At 46.4% G+C, this 18,280-nt stretch overlaps 4 protein-coding genes across 4 annotated transcripts in view; 3 read left to right on the top strand and 1 right to left on the bottom strand.

The window, feature by feature from the left end:
• Positions 1-210: 210 nt before the first annotated feature.
• On the top strand, positions 211-6,028 carry LOC122624233 (transmembrane protease serine 9-like). The gene is made up of 9 exons (XM_043803712.1): positions 211-363; positions 1,128-1,323; positions 1,395-1,674; positions 1,736-2,119; positions 2,419-2,627; positions 2,696-2,981; positions 3,085-3,451; positions 4,825-5,050; positions 5,115-6,028. Exons 1-9 carry the CDS (start codon positions 291-293, stop codon positions 5,899-5,901), a joined length of 2,808 nt encoding a protein of 935 aa, XP_043659647.1. The 5' UTR covers positions 211-290; the 3' UTR covers positions 5,902-6,028.
• Positions 6,029-6,381: 353 nt separating this feature from the next.
• LOC122625276 (brefeldin A-inhibited guanine nucleotide-exchange protein 3) overlaps positions 6,382-18,280 on the top strand; it is a 96,928-nt gene continuing 85,029 nt past the window's right edge. The window contains exon 1 of the mRNA XM_043805333.1: positions 6,382-6,524. The gene's annotated coding sequence lies outside the window, so the exon portion shown is untranslated. The remainder of the gene's footprint in view (positions 6,525-18,280) is intronic.
• On the top strand, positions 7,945-10,507 carry LOC122625284. Its single transcript, XM_043805343.1, has 3 exons — positions 7,945-8,193; positions 9,256-9,484; positions 9,571-10,507. Exons 1-3 carry the CDS (start codon positions 8,118-8,120, stop codon positions 10,187-10,189), a joined length of 924 nt encoding a protein of 307 aa, XP_043661278.1. The 5' UTR covers positions 7,945-8,117; the 3' UTR covers positions 10,190-10,507.
• On the bottom strand, positions 10,426-16,471 carry LOC122625277. The gene is made up of 7 exons (XM_043805334.1): positions 15,758-16,471; positions 15,560-15,695; positions 15,011-15,503; positions 14,573-14,959; positions 14,034-14,513; positions 13,714-13,976; positions 10,426-13,661 (listed from the first exon to the last, which is right to left on the bottom strand). Exons 1-7 carry the CDS (start codon positions 16,366-16,368, stop codon positions 10,521-10,523), a joined length of 5,511 nt encoding a protein of 1,836 aa, XP_043661269.1. The 5' UTR covers positions 16,369-16,471; the 3' UTR covers positions 10,426-10,520.

Genomic DNA, 18,280 nt, shown 5'->3' with positions numbered 1-18,280 from the left:
CATCGAAATCAAAATCAAATTTTGCTCTGATTTGGCATTTGTGCACCTTTATGGCCCCCGATCGAGCCATCGAGCTGTTGTCAATGTGGAGCTTTGGGGCTTTGGCAACATTCAATTTACGCACATTTGGCGATAAGATAAGCCCCAGGCAACCAACCACAAATAATATCAACTGGCCATGGGTCGGGATGGCTCATTGTGGTGGCTCTATTCAAGAAATTCGGTCGATAGTGGCAACCAGCCAACCATCTGTGTTATTTCCAATTTCAATACTGCCAAGTGCCCAAGAGATGGCTAAATTCTGGGCCATAACGCTCATATGGGCCATATCGCTACTCCTAGGAGTTCTGGCCTCCGGCGAAAGTGAGTCACAAACTGATTGATCGCTATCAAGCCAGATTGCAGCCGAATAGTTATACGAAAGTAGAGATTTTATTACAAACAACAGAGCCATTAAATCATTAAACCATTTATGAGTGTTTGGTTAAAAGTTATGTGTAAATGGAAAGTTGGGTAAACCCCAGCACAAGTTATCTATTTGTTCTTTTTCTTTTGTTTTGATGAATTTTTTTTTGTTCAAAAGTGCTTGGTTATTACCCAAGATAAAGAAACAAACCATTTCCCAATGTTTATGACCAACATTCAACAAGTGGCCAAGTTCGACTGCTTTGGGCTTTACACAAAGTGAAGTTTGGATATGTTCGAAACAACATTATAAATGGTTATGGTAATCATCCTTTTTGTTTTAAGTGACAAAGTAAAAGCAATTAACTGCATATTTCCGTGGCTGTTTATAACTTGCTTTCTATGGCTGACTAATTTTCGGAATTATCCAATTCTGCAAGGAGTGGCAATCACTACACGTTCGATTAGATTGTCTTGTTTTTCCATTCCTCCGCCGCGTTGTAAACCACTCACAATAAAAGTTTAAAGTACTTTCTTGTTAAGTAAACAATTGCAGCTATCTCCTTGCCGAAGATAAACTTATTTAATATATATGTATATATAGTACGTTGGTAGTTGGTAGTTGCCGAGCGTGGAAGGTTAATCAAATGTCAGTGGATGTTTATCATGCCCATGACCGATATTTAATCGTGCGTTAAATTCGTAATTATTTTTGATTTCAGGCCTGGGAAGTGAAGCGGCTGGAAAGATAGAGCCCAAGATCGTGGGCGGATATGATACGACCATAGAACAGGTGCCGTACCAGGTGTCCATACGCCTCACCGCCAACGACAGGAAGAGCTATGGATCCGGTCACCTGTGCGGCGGAGTGGTCATCTCCCAGCGTTTGGTGGCCACCGCCGCCCACTGCTGTTACATGTGCGTCCTTCTCTTCTCCTTCTCCTCCCCTTCTCCTGCAGCAAAATGCTCTAATAGATTTCGATTTCCAGCGCCGAAAAGAAGAAGTACCGCACTGCTGGCGAATTCGTCCTGGTCATGGGCAGCACCTACCTGACGAGCTCCACCAATCGCACTTTGATGTACTACCTGCAGCAGCTGATCACGCACGAGTATTATAATCCGGATGCGCTGACCAACGACATTGCTCTGATGTTCATCAACGGCTACATACCCTGGAATTGGCCAACGGTGAAGGCCCTGGCACTGAACAGCCAACTCGTGGCCACCAACACCGACTGCCTGATCTCCGGATGGGGTCTGCTCCAGCAGGTGAGTTTCCACCGGCAGGTGGCATTTTTCTGTTACTAATACAATCTGTGTGAACTTTCAGAGCGGAACGTATAGTAGCAATACGCTGCAGGCCGCCACGGTGCCCATAGTGTCCTATACCACCTGTCGCATCTCGTACGCTACGATTCCGGTTTCGCAGGTGTGCGCCGGCTATTGGAGTGGCGGAGTGGACGCGTGCCAGGGCGACTCCGGCGGACCCATGAGCTGCAACGGAATGTTGACCGGCATCGTTTCGTACGGCGCTGGATGCGCAGCACCTGGCTATCCGGGTGTCTACACCAATGTGTCGTACTATCACGACTGGATTGTTCAGAAGAACAACTCCCTCAACTATACGATCTATCATAACGGAGGAGTGCCACAGGGATCAGGTTGGTCGTATCTCTGGATTCTTCCGCTCATTGTGGCCTTCTTCCTGGAACGCTGAATCTAGTCGTTGCATTCGTCCGTCAAATAGTCAAAAACTAGATTTTAACCTAAGTTAACGCAGCAAATAATTTATTGAATTAATTAAAGAATTTTATTTTTGACACCTGATCATTTTGTATCACTACAAAAACAGGCCAAGCATCGATGGGCTGTCAGTTTTTTTTAAATTTGAAACTTTTTGTCGTTCGTTTTTGTCGACTTCGTGTTTTTGTGGGGCGCCCCCAATGGACCATGGACCACCTATGGATGTGCCTGCTGATTTTGGTGACCCACATCGGGAGCACCCAATCCCAGATTGGCCTACCGACGGCGCACACAGCCTCGCCCTTTGTGATCCTGCCGAAGATCGTGGGCGGCTACACGGTGACCATTGAGCAGGTGCCCTTCCAGGTGTCCGTGCGCCGGCGCTCGATCCACGAGCGGCACTACGGCATGGGTCACGTGTGCGGCGGAGCGGTCATCTCCCAGCGGGTCGTCTGTTCGGCGGCACATTGCTACGCCATGTGGGTGAATCTAATGCAGGTGCATGTGTAACCCATGAGATTGTGTAAATACCGCGCTTTGTTTTTAGAAATACCACGGTGCCACTGGTCTATCGTGATCCCGAGCTATATGTGGTTGTGGCCGGCAGCAGCGCCATCGATCGGACGGACCGCTTCACCCAGGAGTACCTGGTGCAGCGCATCATTGGCCACAAGGGCTACAACGGCAGCACGCTGGAGAACGACATCGCCCTGCTCTTTCTCAACGGATTCATTCCCTGGGAGTCGCATGGGGTGCGGGCCATACCACTGGCCACACAAGCACCCGAAGAGGGCACCACCTGCCTCATCCACGGCTGGGGCAAGGTCACCATGGTGAGTCTACCCCTTCAAATCATTGCGTTGTCCGCTCAAGAGAGTGTCCGTTAGCCCAGATTTGCTACTAAGCCTTAGATAACTTTCATTATTTCCAATTCAGAAGGACAAATCGGCTGCGCTGCAGCAAGCACCAGTGCCGATCCTCAACCGGGAGCTCTGCCAGGTGATCTACAAGCTGCCCGCCTCCCAGATGTGCGCCGGATTCCTGCAGGGCGGCATCGATGCCTGCCAGGGCGACTCCGGCGGGCCGCTGATCTGCGATGGCCGCCTGGCCGGGATTATATCATGGGGCGTGGGCTGTGCGGATCCCGGCTATCCGGGTGTCTACACCAATGTGTCGCACTTCCTCCATTGGATACGGGGGGCCAACGCTTCGCTGGACTACTCCGAGTACCGGCAAATGCCGCTGCTGAATCTGGCCAGCCGTCGATGTCGATCTGTATCTTTGGGTTCCTTCGAGGGTATTGGTGTGCTGGCGCTTATCATGAGCCTTCTTCTTTGACAATGGGACAGCACAATAAATCGCATGCTCTTCTCTGTTCGACAACTGATTTATCTAATCGTGGCGTGGAGGCACCCACTTGTTAATTGTCCAATAGTTGACGGTGATCGACGGCATTGATGACATCAATGCCAGGAGGGGTTCAGGTTCGGGTTACAGGGTATATTGGAACCTTCCGAAATTATATATACAATGCCATTTTCCCAACATTTTTCAAGTGTATCTAATAGCACAATAAATCAATTGAGCAATCCCTGTTTTTTAATAGTTTGTTTTTATATCGTTTTTATGGTAATGTAAATAGACTTTTATTGCAATCAGATATACATAGGGCTATTAATTGATGGCCTAGATTAAAGAATGAGTAACTTTCAGTTGGTACTTTTCGCAGTTTTTGAGTCTCCTTAAATTGTTTATTTAACAAGTAACCAGCAGTTGGCACGAGTAGTCCATATTGTTTGCACATGACGCCACGAGTTCATGTAATATCTTAATTAAAAACGCACACTGGACCCTCAATTCGCATTTCAGATCGAAGATATATGGGAATTATTTGGAAATTTGGCTGACAAATGCTTGGGGAGTTATTGTCTGATATGCAGGACCGTTGAACTGCGTTGCACAACAAAATATGTGAATAGGGTAAATGAATAATGATGTGAATAATTGAATACATAAAGGTAAAGTTGCGTTCTTAATGAAGCAATTTATATTTTTCATACGTCTGGAATACCCAAAGATATAGAAATGATACAGAGATCGCCATGATTTTTCTAAAATAAATGAATAAGTGAAATGTAAAGTGGCGTTTTTAATGTTATTTTCATAAGTCAGGAATACCCAAAGATATAGAAAAGATACAGATACAGATACTTTGTAGGAAATCCCCTGGTGAACTACCGTTTTTCGAGAGCCTCATAAATCGGTGTGGTAAACCCACAGATTGGGTGCGTGGAAAATCCAGCGGTGCCACTTAAAACCAAAGGCTGCAGTTCGTCAGTCCCGAAGACGGAGGTGTTCGGTACGTTTCTCCGGCGATGACAAGTCAGTCCGGTGTTTTTCGTGGTGTTCTATTGAATTGTACGATGTCTATTGATTAGATTAGTATGCCAGATTTTAATTTTGGCCGCGATATTGGACAACTGGGCTCGGCCGCCTCATTAGTTGGCATCGCCACGTCGAGGAGTTAGCATCTAGATTGGCAGAATGATCCGATTGGGACAACTATTGGCGGTAGCCCTTCTCCTCACTTCCTTGCCAGCGGGCTTGAGAGGTTTGTGTGCGAGATATTTGCAAATATTCGAATATTTCTCAATTGAAAACCACATTTTATTTCAGGTGCGGCGACACGTACACGCTTGGATACGAAGGCCATCCGTTCGAGATTCAGCGAGGATCCCGGCAGGATTATCAATGGAACGGAGGCCTCGCTGGGCGCCACCAGGCACCAGGTGGGCATTCGCAAGGCCCTCAACGATGGCTACTTCTTTGGAACGGGACACCTCTGCGGAGGATCTCTCATCCGGCCGGGCTGGGTGCTCACCGCCGCCCATTGCTTCGTGGAGTAAGAATCTAACTATACTAACTATTCACTAACTATTCGTTCTTATCAAATGGTTCTTTGCCAGTCAGGTTATTTACGACGGCACCTTCGTGCCCAAGGAGGAGTTCATCGTGGTGATGGGCAACCTGGATCGCTACAATCGCACCAACACGCTGACCTTCACGATCGATGAGCGCATCATGCAGCTGGATATCTTCGACCTGTCCACCTACGACAAGGACATCGCCCTGCTGAAGCTGAATGCAACGGTGCCCACTGGTCATCCGACCATTCGTCCGATTGCCCTCACTCGGTTTGCCATCGCGGAGGGCGTCGTCTGCCAGGTGACGGGATGGGGCAATCGGGAGGATGGCTATGTCTCCGACATCCTGATGACCGTCGATGTGCCGATGATCAGCGAGGAGCAGTGCATCAATGACAGCGACCTGGGCCACCTGATTAAGCCGGGCATGATATGCGCCGGCTATCTGGAGGTGGGCGAGAAGGATGCCTGCTCGGGCGATTCCGGCGGACCATTGGTCTGCCAAAGTGAGTTGGCCGGCGTGGTTTCCTGGGGCATCAAGTGCGCCCTGCCCAAGTTGCCGGGTGTGTACACAGAGGTGTCCTACTACTACGACTGGATACTCACGAATATGGGCGAGGATGCGAACGGCGAAGGCAGTGGTGAAGGAAGTGGTGACAATGGAAGTGGCGAAGGAAGTGGTGACAACGGAAGTGGTGAGGGAAGCGGTGAAGGAAGTGGTGAAGATGGAAGTGGTGGTGGTGATGGTGCCATGGCCGCCATGGCCGGAACTCTGACCCTTCTTCTGCCCGGAATCCTCGCTCTGCGGCTAATGGCTACGCAATTTTAGAAACATTTGAATAAAACTATTTAACCTAAGTATTAAATATGCGTTTTAAAATAAAATTTTTAAATTATAATATATATAATATATATTATTATAATATATAGTAATTCAATTTGTATTTCAATGAAAATACGGGTTTTCTTAAACATTTTCTACACTTATCTGTGTTCATTTTATATCTGATACTTGATACTTGAGATATGTACATATATTATTAGATCGCTTGAAACCGGCACTCTAAGTGCACCCGCTAAACACCGGATGTCTCAGCAATACTAAATACTAAATAATACTAAATACTAAATAATACTAAATACTAAATAATACTAAATACTAAATAATACTAAATACTAAATAATACTAAATACTTAATACTAAATAATACCAAAATATAGGTGCCCTTCTCTGCGATTCTCAAAAGTCCTACGTAAGCAAACCACTTTTTCGATGTTTTTTTTTTAAATACTAATTGTAAGTGAGTGGTGCAGTGATATGTGATAAATGGCACCAGAGGATATCAACAATGTGATTTCGACCTACTGGAGGAAGTGCCTGAGCTAGCGACATATTTTCCAGGAGCTACAACCAGCTGTCAGCTCTGACGTGGAAAGAGCTTGAGGAAAGGAGTGAGTACACCCCTATAATATATAAAAAAGAAATGTCTATACAGATACAAAAAAATGCCATTTGCAGTTCTCTGAAGGAAACATCTTTTACATATTTTAATATTTATTGACAACTACTATTAGCAATTAGCAGGTTTATTTCTAAATGATAGATACTGTGGCTGGTTACTTTACATACTGCCTGCTCAAAAGCTTATTTCTATAGACCGGCGGTATCAGATATTCTAACCATTTGATTCACAAAACTTTAGCCTACTTCCAGGCGGTTTTCAATGTGTTTACAACCCCAAGTTCAGCATACACCCCATATAATCCGCGATCGCCCAGTTATCAGCGAATTTGTGGTTCGTTAACTAAAAATAGTTTACGGCGCAGAAAAGAAACTTGATTTCGCTAGTTCGATGAATGGGAGTGACCACCTGATATCGGTAATCTTTATGCCACCAGACGGTCAGGGACTCGAAGAATGGCGTCCGTGACTGCAGGTAAATCCCGTCCAGTCCAACTAATCAAGCGAACTGGGTCTTAGGAACTGCAGACAAGGTCAATGGGTCCAGTTGCATTGGGCAATCGGGAGTAGTATATATGGAACTGTAGAACTCTATCTGTCGCTGCGATAATGATACCAAGTAACTTAAATCGAAGGTCGTGTTACAGCACTAGAAATCTTGGCGATCGGGTAATACCACTTGGTTTTGGGTGGTATGTTGGCATGTGCACAATCGATCGTTATCAGCCACGTTTGGCGTTGTAATCAGCTTTCGGTTTTAGTTCGGTTCAAGATGGTTATAGGTAGTTCTCGAGCAGAAGGGGTAGTTTCCGCCACACTTTAGTGAAGGGAGAGGTACTTCTGAATGGAAAAGGTATAAGGAATTTTGCTTGATTCACCAGGTATCTGAGTGTTACAGAAAAAGTACCAGTAAACCATATCTTACAAATTTCTTGCCATAAAAATAAGCATTTTTTATAGTTTTCTTGAAACATAGTTTTACCTCTAATAGTTATAAAGAAAGGATTCGATAACAATAATCATAACTGAAATCATAACTCAAATACCAGGATACTTAAGCTGGTAAAATGCACACCCATCGTAATCCTGGCTTAAGCATAACAGCATAAACAAATTCAACCGAATACATGTGAATAAGAATAATAATCAAACTGCGCTCTTATCGATTCCAATGGAGTGTGAGTGAGTGTTTGTTTATTATTCGATTCGATTCGATTCGACTCGATTCGATTCGGCTATATGGCAGTATGGGTGCCTGGGTCGTATGTCGCTATGGCTTTATCGCCCGACATCGGCCGCGAAAACAACAACAAGCAAGACACACGAAACCAAAACAAAAAATTATGGAATTATCTAAGAACGCTTTGCGAATTTGCGTTCATTCGATTTAGGAAGGAAGCGCGCGCTATAATTTCTTCATTCAGCGCTCGGAGCTCTCGACAGGTGAATCGCAATTCGCTCGCGGGGAACAAGTACTCTGGATCGCCTCGATCTTTGATACTCGATATTCAGGATCAGCTATTTCTTTTTTTTCTATATTTTTGCTTGTGAATTTTGTGTTACGGATACAATTTTTTTTCGAAATGCAGTTGAACGATCATTGGCGCAAGATCGTGAAGACGTTGATCTTCGCATTCCTATGCACTGAAATGCAAACGAGTAAGTACATCAGATTGTAATGAGTGGAATTCGGATAAAGATTTCTTATTAAAAAAGTTTAAGTAGCTCAAGATGTAGTCTTAAAACAATAGTTCTGCGTAGTACAATATATTTATTTATTTAGAAATTGCCTAGATTTGGTATTGTTACAGTTTCCTGCTTGAACTGATAGTGGAAACTTCACAAGAAATTGCAAGTAAGCAAATGCAATGCATACAAGTACCTTATGAAAGTACAAATAACAGTGGATTATATCATGGGTTCTTAAAAAGCGGAAGTGACATTAAAAACCTTTATAGAATTGGATTGTTACTTTTCTAGCCCACTGTATTTTTTTTTTTTGCTAATAAACAAGCATTCCAAACATTTGTTTTGCTGACGCCAAAGGTCAGCTATTTACCGATTTTATTCTAAATATAAATTTCTAGTAGTCATGATTTCTAATATTATACGTTTTACAATGGGAAATTGGCAACTGTCAAAAAAAAACGTGACCCATTACTTGAACTCTATGAAGCTGAATTTGATCCTAAAATACTACATATATACCCACTGTATTCTGGCATAATCCCACGATTATCCAAATCGCTGGCCGCTTCCAGTGCGTCACTTCAAATTGATCAATTGGCGATCCATCATCGCGTGATCGCACCAAACTTCCGGGGTAAACGGGTGAATGGGTGAGAGTGGGTTTAGTTCGATCCGATTGGGTTTGGCTTAGTGTGGTCCGTGGCCGGGTCTAAAGATACCATGCTATCATATCTGTGATCACGCCGGGAATGCGAGCGGTGGCCTGATCGGGTCGAATCCGGGACTTGTGCACTGGAAGGTGCTATGCCTGTGAGCTGATATCAGGGAGCGATCGGGGCGCTGACCAGGCGCCGATTGCTGATAGGTGGTGGCCGTTATAGGTGGGTGATAAGGCCAACTGCACTCGGAGACTGTTTCCATGGGGGCATCGGATTCGATCGGATCTCGATTGGCGGCGGGCTTATCAGCCTTCCCAGCGCTTAACCTTCAACTCGGCTTTTCAAATGGTGATTACCTTCTCCGAATACGCAGCATACACCCATCGTGATTTGGCCGCCAAACGTGGTATTAGCCTGGCCGAAATGGACGCCATTGCAGCGCCATCGGGCAAGGAACGATTCCAGCTGAATATGATGGCTCCACACCAGGCATCCATACGATTGTTGGCCTTGGAGCGGGACTATTTCGGCAAGGGTCACATCTGCTCGGGCGCCTTGGTGGCGCCCTCTGTTGTGCTGACCGTCAGTAGCTGCCTCTTCAGGTAAGATTTGTAAAATTGTATATATCTATTTAGATATATGTATTATCCTGCAGTTCTAATAGTCCGCCTTCTAATTCATCTGACAGCCAAGTGAAGAAGTCAAACTACCATCCATCAGAGCTGCGAGTGGTGCTCGGCAGCCCCCAGAGATTTGCTCCCCACGAGCAGGCACTCGTCTTCGGAGTGACCCACATCCATCAGCCGCCAAAGGAGCTGGCTCTGGCCATCATTATGCTGGAGAAGGATGTGCCCGAGGATCATCCCTATATTGAACCCATTGGTCTACCCGCTCCTGGAGCCAATTCCATCCTGGATGCGGAGCACCATCAACTACTGCAGATTAACACCTGGGGCTACGATAGCGATATACGCGAGCTCCACGATCTGGTCACCTTGAATGCCACCCACACATCCTGCCACCAGCAGCAGAGTACATCGCCCAGGATTTGTGTCCAGCTGAAGACCGGCAACTACAATCGTGGCCAGCTTTACATGGATGCCGGTGCAACGCTGACGGAACGGGATCGTCTGTTGGGCTTGAGAAGCATCGACGGAGCCTTCGAGGACGTGGCCAGCCATGTGGACTGGATACTGACCAAGATTGGAGATGGTGGCAATCAAAATAGCGCCATCTGGGGCATACTGGGTTTCTTAGTATTCACCGGTTACGTGATCACCATTAGCACAAAGACCTTTTCAACCTAAGATGCCTTAAGAGGGGGATTACGACCTGGAAAACTGGGGGAAACTAGCCACGTAAGATATCCAAGGCTTTCCAGCAATGCAGAGCCGAGGAGTGTGATAATCTCGATCCGATCCAATGACCGGAACAATCTTTTTAAGCCAGATTGGCACCCTACATTTTTATTAGCTAAATCTGTTAGTAAGATAAAGTCCAAAGATATATATAATAATCCCAAAGTAATAATTAAAACAGTTAATTCAACAAAAATAAACAATTTATTCATATACATAGGATAAACATAATTATGTACAGTACAAATACACATAGATTACAAACAATATGATACAGATTTCAACCCAGTAGAGCTTTCACTAGACTACATTCCCGTTTCCTTCCACAGAGCAGCAGAATTGGGGTTTCGGCGGATTCCAGTATCTGACCCGATTTCAACAATGACCACGCCCACTGGCCCTGTTTCTTAATGCCAAACGTGCGTTGTTGCCAACCGCCCACGGGATTATAGCTGAACAGGTAGAAGTGTTCTTCCTCCGGCTGCGTGACTACCAAGAGGTATTGCTCATCTCCAACTTTGAATGGAGTTAGTTGTTGAATGCGCTCCTGGAAGCTCAACTGCTGGATGGGCTCAAAGTGCATTTCCTCGGACTGAGAGTTCCGATTGAAGATGGCTATATGGCGACAGCCCAGGCAGCTGGCTAGAAGTTGGTTTCCCTGCATCTCTGCCAGATCGTAGGAGCCCTGAATCAACTGCAGCTCTTTGAAGTTGTGATTTAAGGGATCCCTAGCATGGATGGCCAGGACAGGGCGATGATTACTCATGCCACTGGTGAGTATCAGATCCTGTCGGGACTCCATCCCCATGCGAATCAGCTTCATGAGACGACCATCTGCTGGCAGCACGGATTGCCAATCGGTGAGACTACAGTTGCTCCTCCTCAGTCGTAGGACACGAACTTCCTCTTCGGTGCCCAAGAGCAGCAGCACCATCTCGCCCATTTCCAACAGTTCCATGGCCTCCACTGCCTGACGCATTCCCAGCGTATGCGTTTCGTTTCGGCAACTAATTCTGATCCTGCTGCGCAATCTTCTCGCAGGGCGATGACAGTGGTTCTGCACCTTCACACGGATATCGCCGGAGTGAAGTCTCATCAGTTGATTGGACACACTCGAGTTGGCCAGGAGGACGCGACGTTCGGGGATTCGGAGCTGGGCTTGTAAAGTCCTACGCTGGCAGGGAGCAGAGTCACCCAAGGGCAGGCTCACCTGGAGTTCCGGAGATCCTCTCATAGGGGCTTTTACCCAAGTGGACTCCAGAGTTTCTGTGTCGTGATCCAGATAAAGCAGTCTCCTAGACGTGCTTTGATTGCCCAGTGCTAGAAGTGCTTGGAGCTCCTCTAACGGATTGCTTGGCACTTCCATCGTTCGCATTCGATTGGGAATTTGCCTCTGAAGTCCTGCCAAAACCAGGCCTCCTGGGAAGAGAGCATTGTCCAGAACCAGACTATCGATATTGTAGTCCCTGTTCCGGAAGATGCTGCCCCTGAAACTTTCGCTAAGTTCACGTCCATTAAGATTCATCACATGACCGGGTCCGGTAAACGCCACACCTCCACGAAAGGTCTTGGCACCCGTGATGCTCTGCGTCCGATTGCTATGTCGAAACACCAAGTTATCCAATTGAATGCCATTGATTGAACGTAGAAGAGGCTTTCCACCCAGTTGGAGGTTTTCAAAGGTCAGTGATCCGAATACCTCCAATGTATCGCCCTTCAAGGGAATGCGATGCTGTAGGAAGAAGTCCAGATTCATGTTGTTTACGCTTTTCAGATTTAGATCCTGTTCGACTAAGAGGTTCTTGAACGTTACGGGTGGCCAGGATTGCCCCTTGCCCTGCTGGAATATACTCTCTATCGGAGCTCCATTCACTTCTGGATACTCCAGTTGAAGTTTGCCTATCTTGGGAGCCTGGAGAAAGTGAAGATCCGCTGCAATGGCTTCTCCACTGGAGAGGCGGTACAGTGAGGCATTGAATCGTCGTATGTCGATTCCGTTTACCAGTTCAAAGTGTGCATCCTTTTCCAAATGTAGGGTATGGGCTGTAACTGCACCCAGTAGCTCTTGCGGGGCTGTAATCACCTGGGTTTCGTTTGTGGGGCTCCGACGGAGTAGGGCATCTTCGGCCAAGTGGGTGAAGTTAAGATCAACTGGCAGGGGCTGCTTGCTTTGGATGTTCATTAAGTAGGGTGTCTTTAAAAGAACGTGACCGGCAATGGTTTGGTTTCCATCCCTCCTGACTGCATGCTGGCGTAGGTAGTCTAGCTGGGATTGGGACTGCTCCTCACCATCCCATAGAGCATCGCCGGTGACTATCAAATTCCGCCAGGGAAGTTGCTGCACTTGCTGCACACGTTGCTCGAGATCCTTGAAAACTGCCTCATTGACAAGGGGACACTTTAGGCTGCCATTGATGTTAAGTTGCTTTAGGTAGAGATCTCCTTTGAGTTCCACATCCTTGCGTGTGTCTATAAATTCTTCCTTGGGTACCCCATTTATACGATTCACATCCACATTGGTGGCCATCATCCGGTCGAAAGTGTAGGTCCCACTGATTTGCTGAGGTGTCGTTCGCAGTAAGGTGTTGTCGAGCAGGGAACTCAGATCCATGTTATTGATGTGCGGAGTTCGCAGGGCATCGTTTATTTGGACATCGGCCATGAATGTCTTTTTACCCCGTATTTCCGCATTTGAATCGGATCTCACCAGGCGACCCAGGTACTCGTCCCATTGGATTCCATTAATGCTCTGCACTTGGAGAGCCTTCTCAAAGCGTACATTTCCTTCAATCAGTAGCTGCTTGTGAAGAAGTAGGGGCTGTTCACCATCCTCGGAAATTTTGGACAGCAGTTCGTCGAAGGGCAGTCCATTAAGTCGCCGAAAATTAAGATTCTCCAGATGTGGGGTTTCCGTCAGTTCAAGGCGTTGCAGGCTAATATCGTGACCAAGCAGCTGTTGCAATGGCAATCCATTAAGATGACTCGCGTTCAAGTGATCATGGACGTAAATATCATTCGCCACCACCACACGGGCAAAGGTCTTCGTACCCCTAAAGTTTTGTGTGGAGTTCGATTTCAATACTAATTCACTAACTGGTACTCCGTTTATTTCATTGGTTTGCAGTGCTTGAACAGTTAGAGGTGCCTGGAAATGTTTGTATCCCGTGATATTAGCCACCTCTCCATGACGAACTGCATCCTTGGCGATCTCCGCCAAACGGGAGCTGTAATCCCTGCAAATAACATCGCCCTGTATGGTTGCATTCATAAAGATGAGGTGTAGCGTGTGATTTGGGTGAGTGAGTTTGTTCTGCTGTCCTCCGCTGAGGAGATGATCCCTCACAGGATGTCCCTCAATATAACTGGTGGTCAGTGCGGGAACACTAACTCTGGCATGTCCAAAGGTCAAGTTGGAGATGTTCTGTGGAAAGACTATTGTTATTAAATTGAATCAGATGTAGATGTATCTCAACCTGTGGCGTCTGATCAAGAAGATACGTAGATTGTATATCTTGTCTGGCGAGGGATTGGTTTCCCAGGACTATAAGTGAGTTTGTCGTGTCCCGCAGGATATTTTTAACCGTCAGGGAACCACGGATGGTAACCCTGCCCGTGTAGTACTGTTGCAGACGTTGTTCCACTGGTTCTTCGAGTTGTCTTGGTTGTGGCTGCCACTTGCTCGTATTGCCAACCTGAACGTCGCCCGAAACACTCATCTGATTGATGCGAACAGGAGCTGGAAAGTAAGGATTTGTTAAACCCCTTTTATGAAAATATCAAGTAAGACACTTGCTTTTTATCCATGGATCCTTGCTACCGCGATGAAGTACATCCTGGGCAAAGTCCAGGCCATTCACCCGCTGAGCCTCCAAACGCGGAGCAAAGAAGGCGGACATGTAGATATTAGAACTGATAGTCTGGGCACGCCGCAGATTAAAGAGACGATCCACCACGAGCCCGTTGAGCAGAGGTGTCTTTAGACTGTTCACCCGTGTTCTCGATTGCATAATCAATCGTCCTTTTATCGCAGTGTCACGACTGCGCAGAAAGAGCGAGTTCAAAAAGTCCTTCCACTGCACTCCATTTATCTGTTCCACTCGCAGATGACGGACTAAACATTCACTGCCACTGGCTTCTTCGGGAAGAGTCTGGGCACCACTGGAGTTGCGGAAATCTTGGGGAGTAACCAGCTGTTTTGCTTTAAGTTGTTTGGTCTTCAAAGGACTGTTCCTGATGGTCAGCATGGGTGGTTTTGAGTTATCCAAAATATGGCCTGTAAATTAGAAAAAAAAGGTTTTATATCATATCTTGTTCCTGACTCCCCATACTTGCCTGAAATTAGCTGACCCTTGTAGACAAGATTGCCCACGCGCAATCGTCGCGCTTTAAGTGTCTCCAGATCACCGCTCTCGTTTCCTGTCCCAAAAGAGCGAGTGGTTCGCCTGGTTTGCATGGCTTCAACTCGCTGACGAAGTTCCTCCAGACGCTGCTTTAACTGGGTGGGAGTGCGCAGGTGTTCGTCCACCAGCTGAAGCCTTCCTATGTGTCCTTGCTGCAGAAGATGCAGTGGTTTGTCGAGGTGGATAGACGATTTCTCTTTTAAGAAGTCGACCAGGTTTCTCAGCTTTTCTGTTGAGGAACGACGGCGCAGCAGGAGGCCACGCAAGGCATTGATGGACTCCTCGAACTCGTGACGATGCAGTTGGACCACACTTAGATCTATAAAAGCGCTAGTTTAAATATCGCTCCACAGAGTTACATTTAATGTACCTTCATCTGGAGCAGCGCCCACCTGGTTGGAGGCTTCTTCCACGTCACCCAGTTGCACAGTTCGGATCAAATCACTCGAGGATCTTCGATAGGCCAGCAAAAGGAAGGTTTCATTGCGCAAGTTTTTATGAACTAGTAATCCACTGGGCTCCGCTTCTTCAGCGACCTGAAATCCACTATAGCAATCCAGGCGAGTGGAGCTGAAGACGATCACCTCGCCATTGGCACGGGCACCGACCAGGAGGTGACCCTTTTTGGTGGCACTCAATCGACTGAAACTCAAATCCTTTCGAGCATGCTTGCGGTACACCACAAATTGCCCATCCACCATTCGAAAGAAAATACAGGAAGCAGATGTGGAGGAACCACAGGCGATGAGGCAGTTCCTCCCACGAAATCTGGCAGCTTGGACACTTTGCGCCTGGACTGTCAAGGCCTGTCGGTGTTGCAGGATACGACTGTTTCTATCCAGCTCATAGACAGTGAGCACCAGCTAAAGGGGAAACAAATGGAATTAAAAACCATCTATACCATCCAGTTTTATGTCACCTTTGACTGGGAACCCCTCAAAGATCGCCCGAAAATGATATATAGTGGCTGACGACCAACCACTTGGAGAACGCGAATGGCTGGTAGGGTGATCTCCTCGAGAGGATTAAAGTAGGTGTCTAGCCACTCAAAGGTTCTGTGGGGAAGTCGTCAATAGTTTAAACAGATTTATCAATTTTCACGTATGGCAATCCCCACCTGCATTTGCTGTGCGATCTGGTGTGATTGGAGGCCACCAGGAGGAGCACCTGATCGCCACTGGGTTTCAGAAGGTGCAGCTGAAGGAAAGCTCCCGGCAGCGAAAACTCCTGCAGGGGCTCGAAGCTTAGCTGTGTGGCGGGATCTTCGGAGAGTAGCAGTTCCTTGGGCAGCTGGTAAACCTCCATGGAGTCTTCCAGAACAATGGCAAGGAGTAGGAACTCCCGCCAGGCCACGACCTCTGCTCCAAGCGCTCGGCGACTACTGATCTGGCCCGCTAAGTTTCCAAGCGGCACTAGACGCCTCTCGCCGGTGGCCACGTGCAGCTGGAAAATCTCGGCTCCATGGAGCAGTAATACTAGATCATCTTCCGGTTCGCGGAGCACAAAGAGTGGTCGCTCATGGCGCACCATCATGTCCACAAAGGGCAGACGGATTTCCGGGCCAGAGCTACTGCCATTTAGCCCATTGCGACAGGAACTGGGCAGCAGTTGGGCTGCACTCGGATCTCCAGCGACTTCCGCGGCTGATAACTCAGTGCGCACCTGGGCGATATAGCCATTAAACACTAGGACACTAAAAAATGCTGCACACACGCCGGGCGAAACCATTTCGCAAGGATGGCAGTTACTACTGTATCCAGCCAGTTCCAGCGATACTAAGCTACAGTGATGTGTTCATTCCAATTCCATTCACATGGCGGTTTACTTTCCGTGTGCCATTTCCTCTGTACGTAACTGTAAACCTATAACCGTAAATGGGATTGGTATGCTGTGAATGAAGAAGAGCAAGCGAGAGACAAGAATGACAGTTGTTATTTCGGTACAGTGGGACAAACATGGTTACTATATATATGTATTTAAATATATAGTGTGAAATATATTTCTGTTCCTCTTTGGCTTTCTGATTTGGGCTCAGCCTGAATGTATGCTACGAAAAGTACTGATTTGTGCGCCCAATGATCGTTTTCCTTTTCCTTTTTCCCATGTGTCGCATTAGTTTTCTCCGATTTTCTCGGCACTCGTCAGTCAATCCGCGTCTCTCCGTCCTGCTTTCTCCGCCTGCAGTGACACCTTGGACTGGGAATTAAATTTTTCTTTTTCGTAGGGCGTCTGGGGAGTGTGGTGGAGTGGGGAATGGGGCATATAAGGCAGGGGATCTAAAAATAAGGCAGACAAACTTGGAGAGTGCCTTCGACGTTTCTGCTGAATCAATCAGCTTCGATCATTAGTCGAGGTCATTAAAGACATTAAACCCCCGCGCCACCGAACCAAAAAAGAAATTGGAAAGGAAGAAAGCATTTAACGGAAGAGGGAATTGCATATAAATAAATATATATGCATGTATGTATGTACATATACATATGCATTTTTTTTGGGGGCGGAATGGGCCTTAGTCAAGTCACCCATAAATCCGCAGCTTTAACCTGGAAAGGTGGCCACATTTGTACTTGCAATTAAAGCGGATTTAAGGCACATATAAATACGTATTAATAGGTGTACGAGTGGAAAATTGTATTCATGTCATTGCCCTCGGGGTCAGGATGTGGGGGCATCTGGTGGGAATATCCGCTGAAATATTTACTTTGCCCAAAATCTGATTGATCGCAGCATTGACATGTTGCACAAACAACATTCCAGCGTTACGAATATACATTTGTACAATGTAAATAAAAATCAGTTGTTAAATTGTTTTTAATTTTTTATAGAATTTTATCTTTGAGTGTGTGCAATTTGAAGTTGGCTTAGTGCATGGCTAATACCAGCTGTTGGTTTTAGCAGATGTGCCACTGGTTGCGTGCTGCCAATTTGGTTCATTTCATTTTGTTTCGTTTCGTTTTTTGTTGTGTCCTGTTTCTGTTGACCATTTCGAGCAGTTGCCGTCGCGCTTTTCGTGACTAATTAGCAAATTCGCGACACCCGTTTTGGGGGCAGTTTTTTCTGCGTTTGTTGTCGTCTAGCATTTGGGGTCATAGGTTAAAAGCCAAGCCCCCCCCTACCCGCTCAAACCATAACCATTTCGGACTACCGCTTAACGGTTTACGGAAGCAGCTGATTGTCATGCCTGCGGCTCATCAGCGGGCTCATAACGGCGCTTTTGGAGTGGCCCGCTGTGATTTGAGTGCCTCCCCAATTTCTCTTGCGAGAGAGAGAGAGCGAGAGTGAATTCTTTCGCCACTCGCCAAAACTCCCCAAAAAGTGCTCTACTTGCGTGCCACTCTCTCGCGCGCTCTCCTTTTCCTCTTCCTTTTCTCCTCGCGAGTGAGTCACGCATTAGCGGTATGTGCAAGAGATGGTAAACTGCCGATGTCTGCCACCAACGATGTTTTCGATGATACTATAATCGATTATCGAAAAAAACGAAATAACAAATTAAAAATAAAACAATTAACAGATACGAAAATTGAAAACACTTGCATACATATATTTATTATTATTCTTTTTGTATCTCTTTACATATAAGTACACACATATACATATTGCTAACCAATTTAATTTGCGTTCAATTATACTTACATGTGTA

This window comes from Drosophila teissieri, chromosome X (genome assembly GCF_016746235.2).
Source record: "Drosophila teissieri strain GT53w chromosome X, Prin_Dtei_1.1, whole genome shotgun sequence".
Classification (NCBI taxonomy): domain Eukaryota; kingdom Metazoa; phylum Arthropoda; class Insecta; order Diptera; family Drosophilidae; genus Drosophila; species Drosophila teissieri.
Note: the sequence above shows the minus strand (reverse complement) of the source record. Positions and strands in the feature narration are given on the sequence as shown.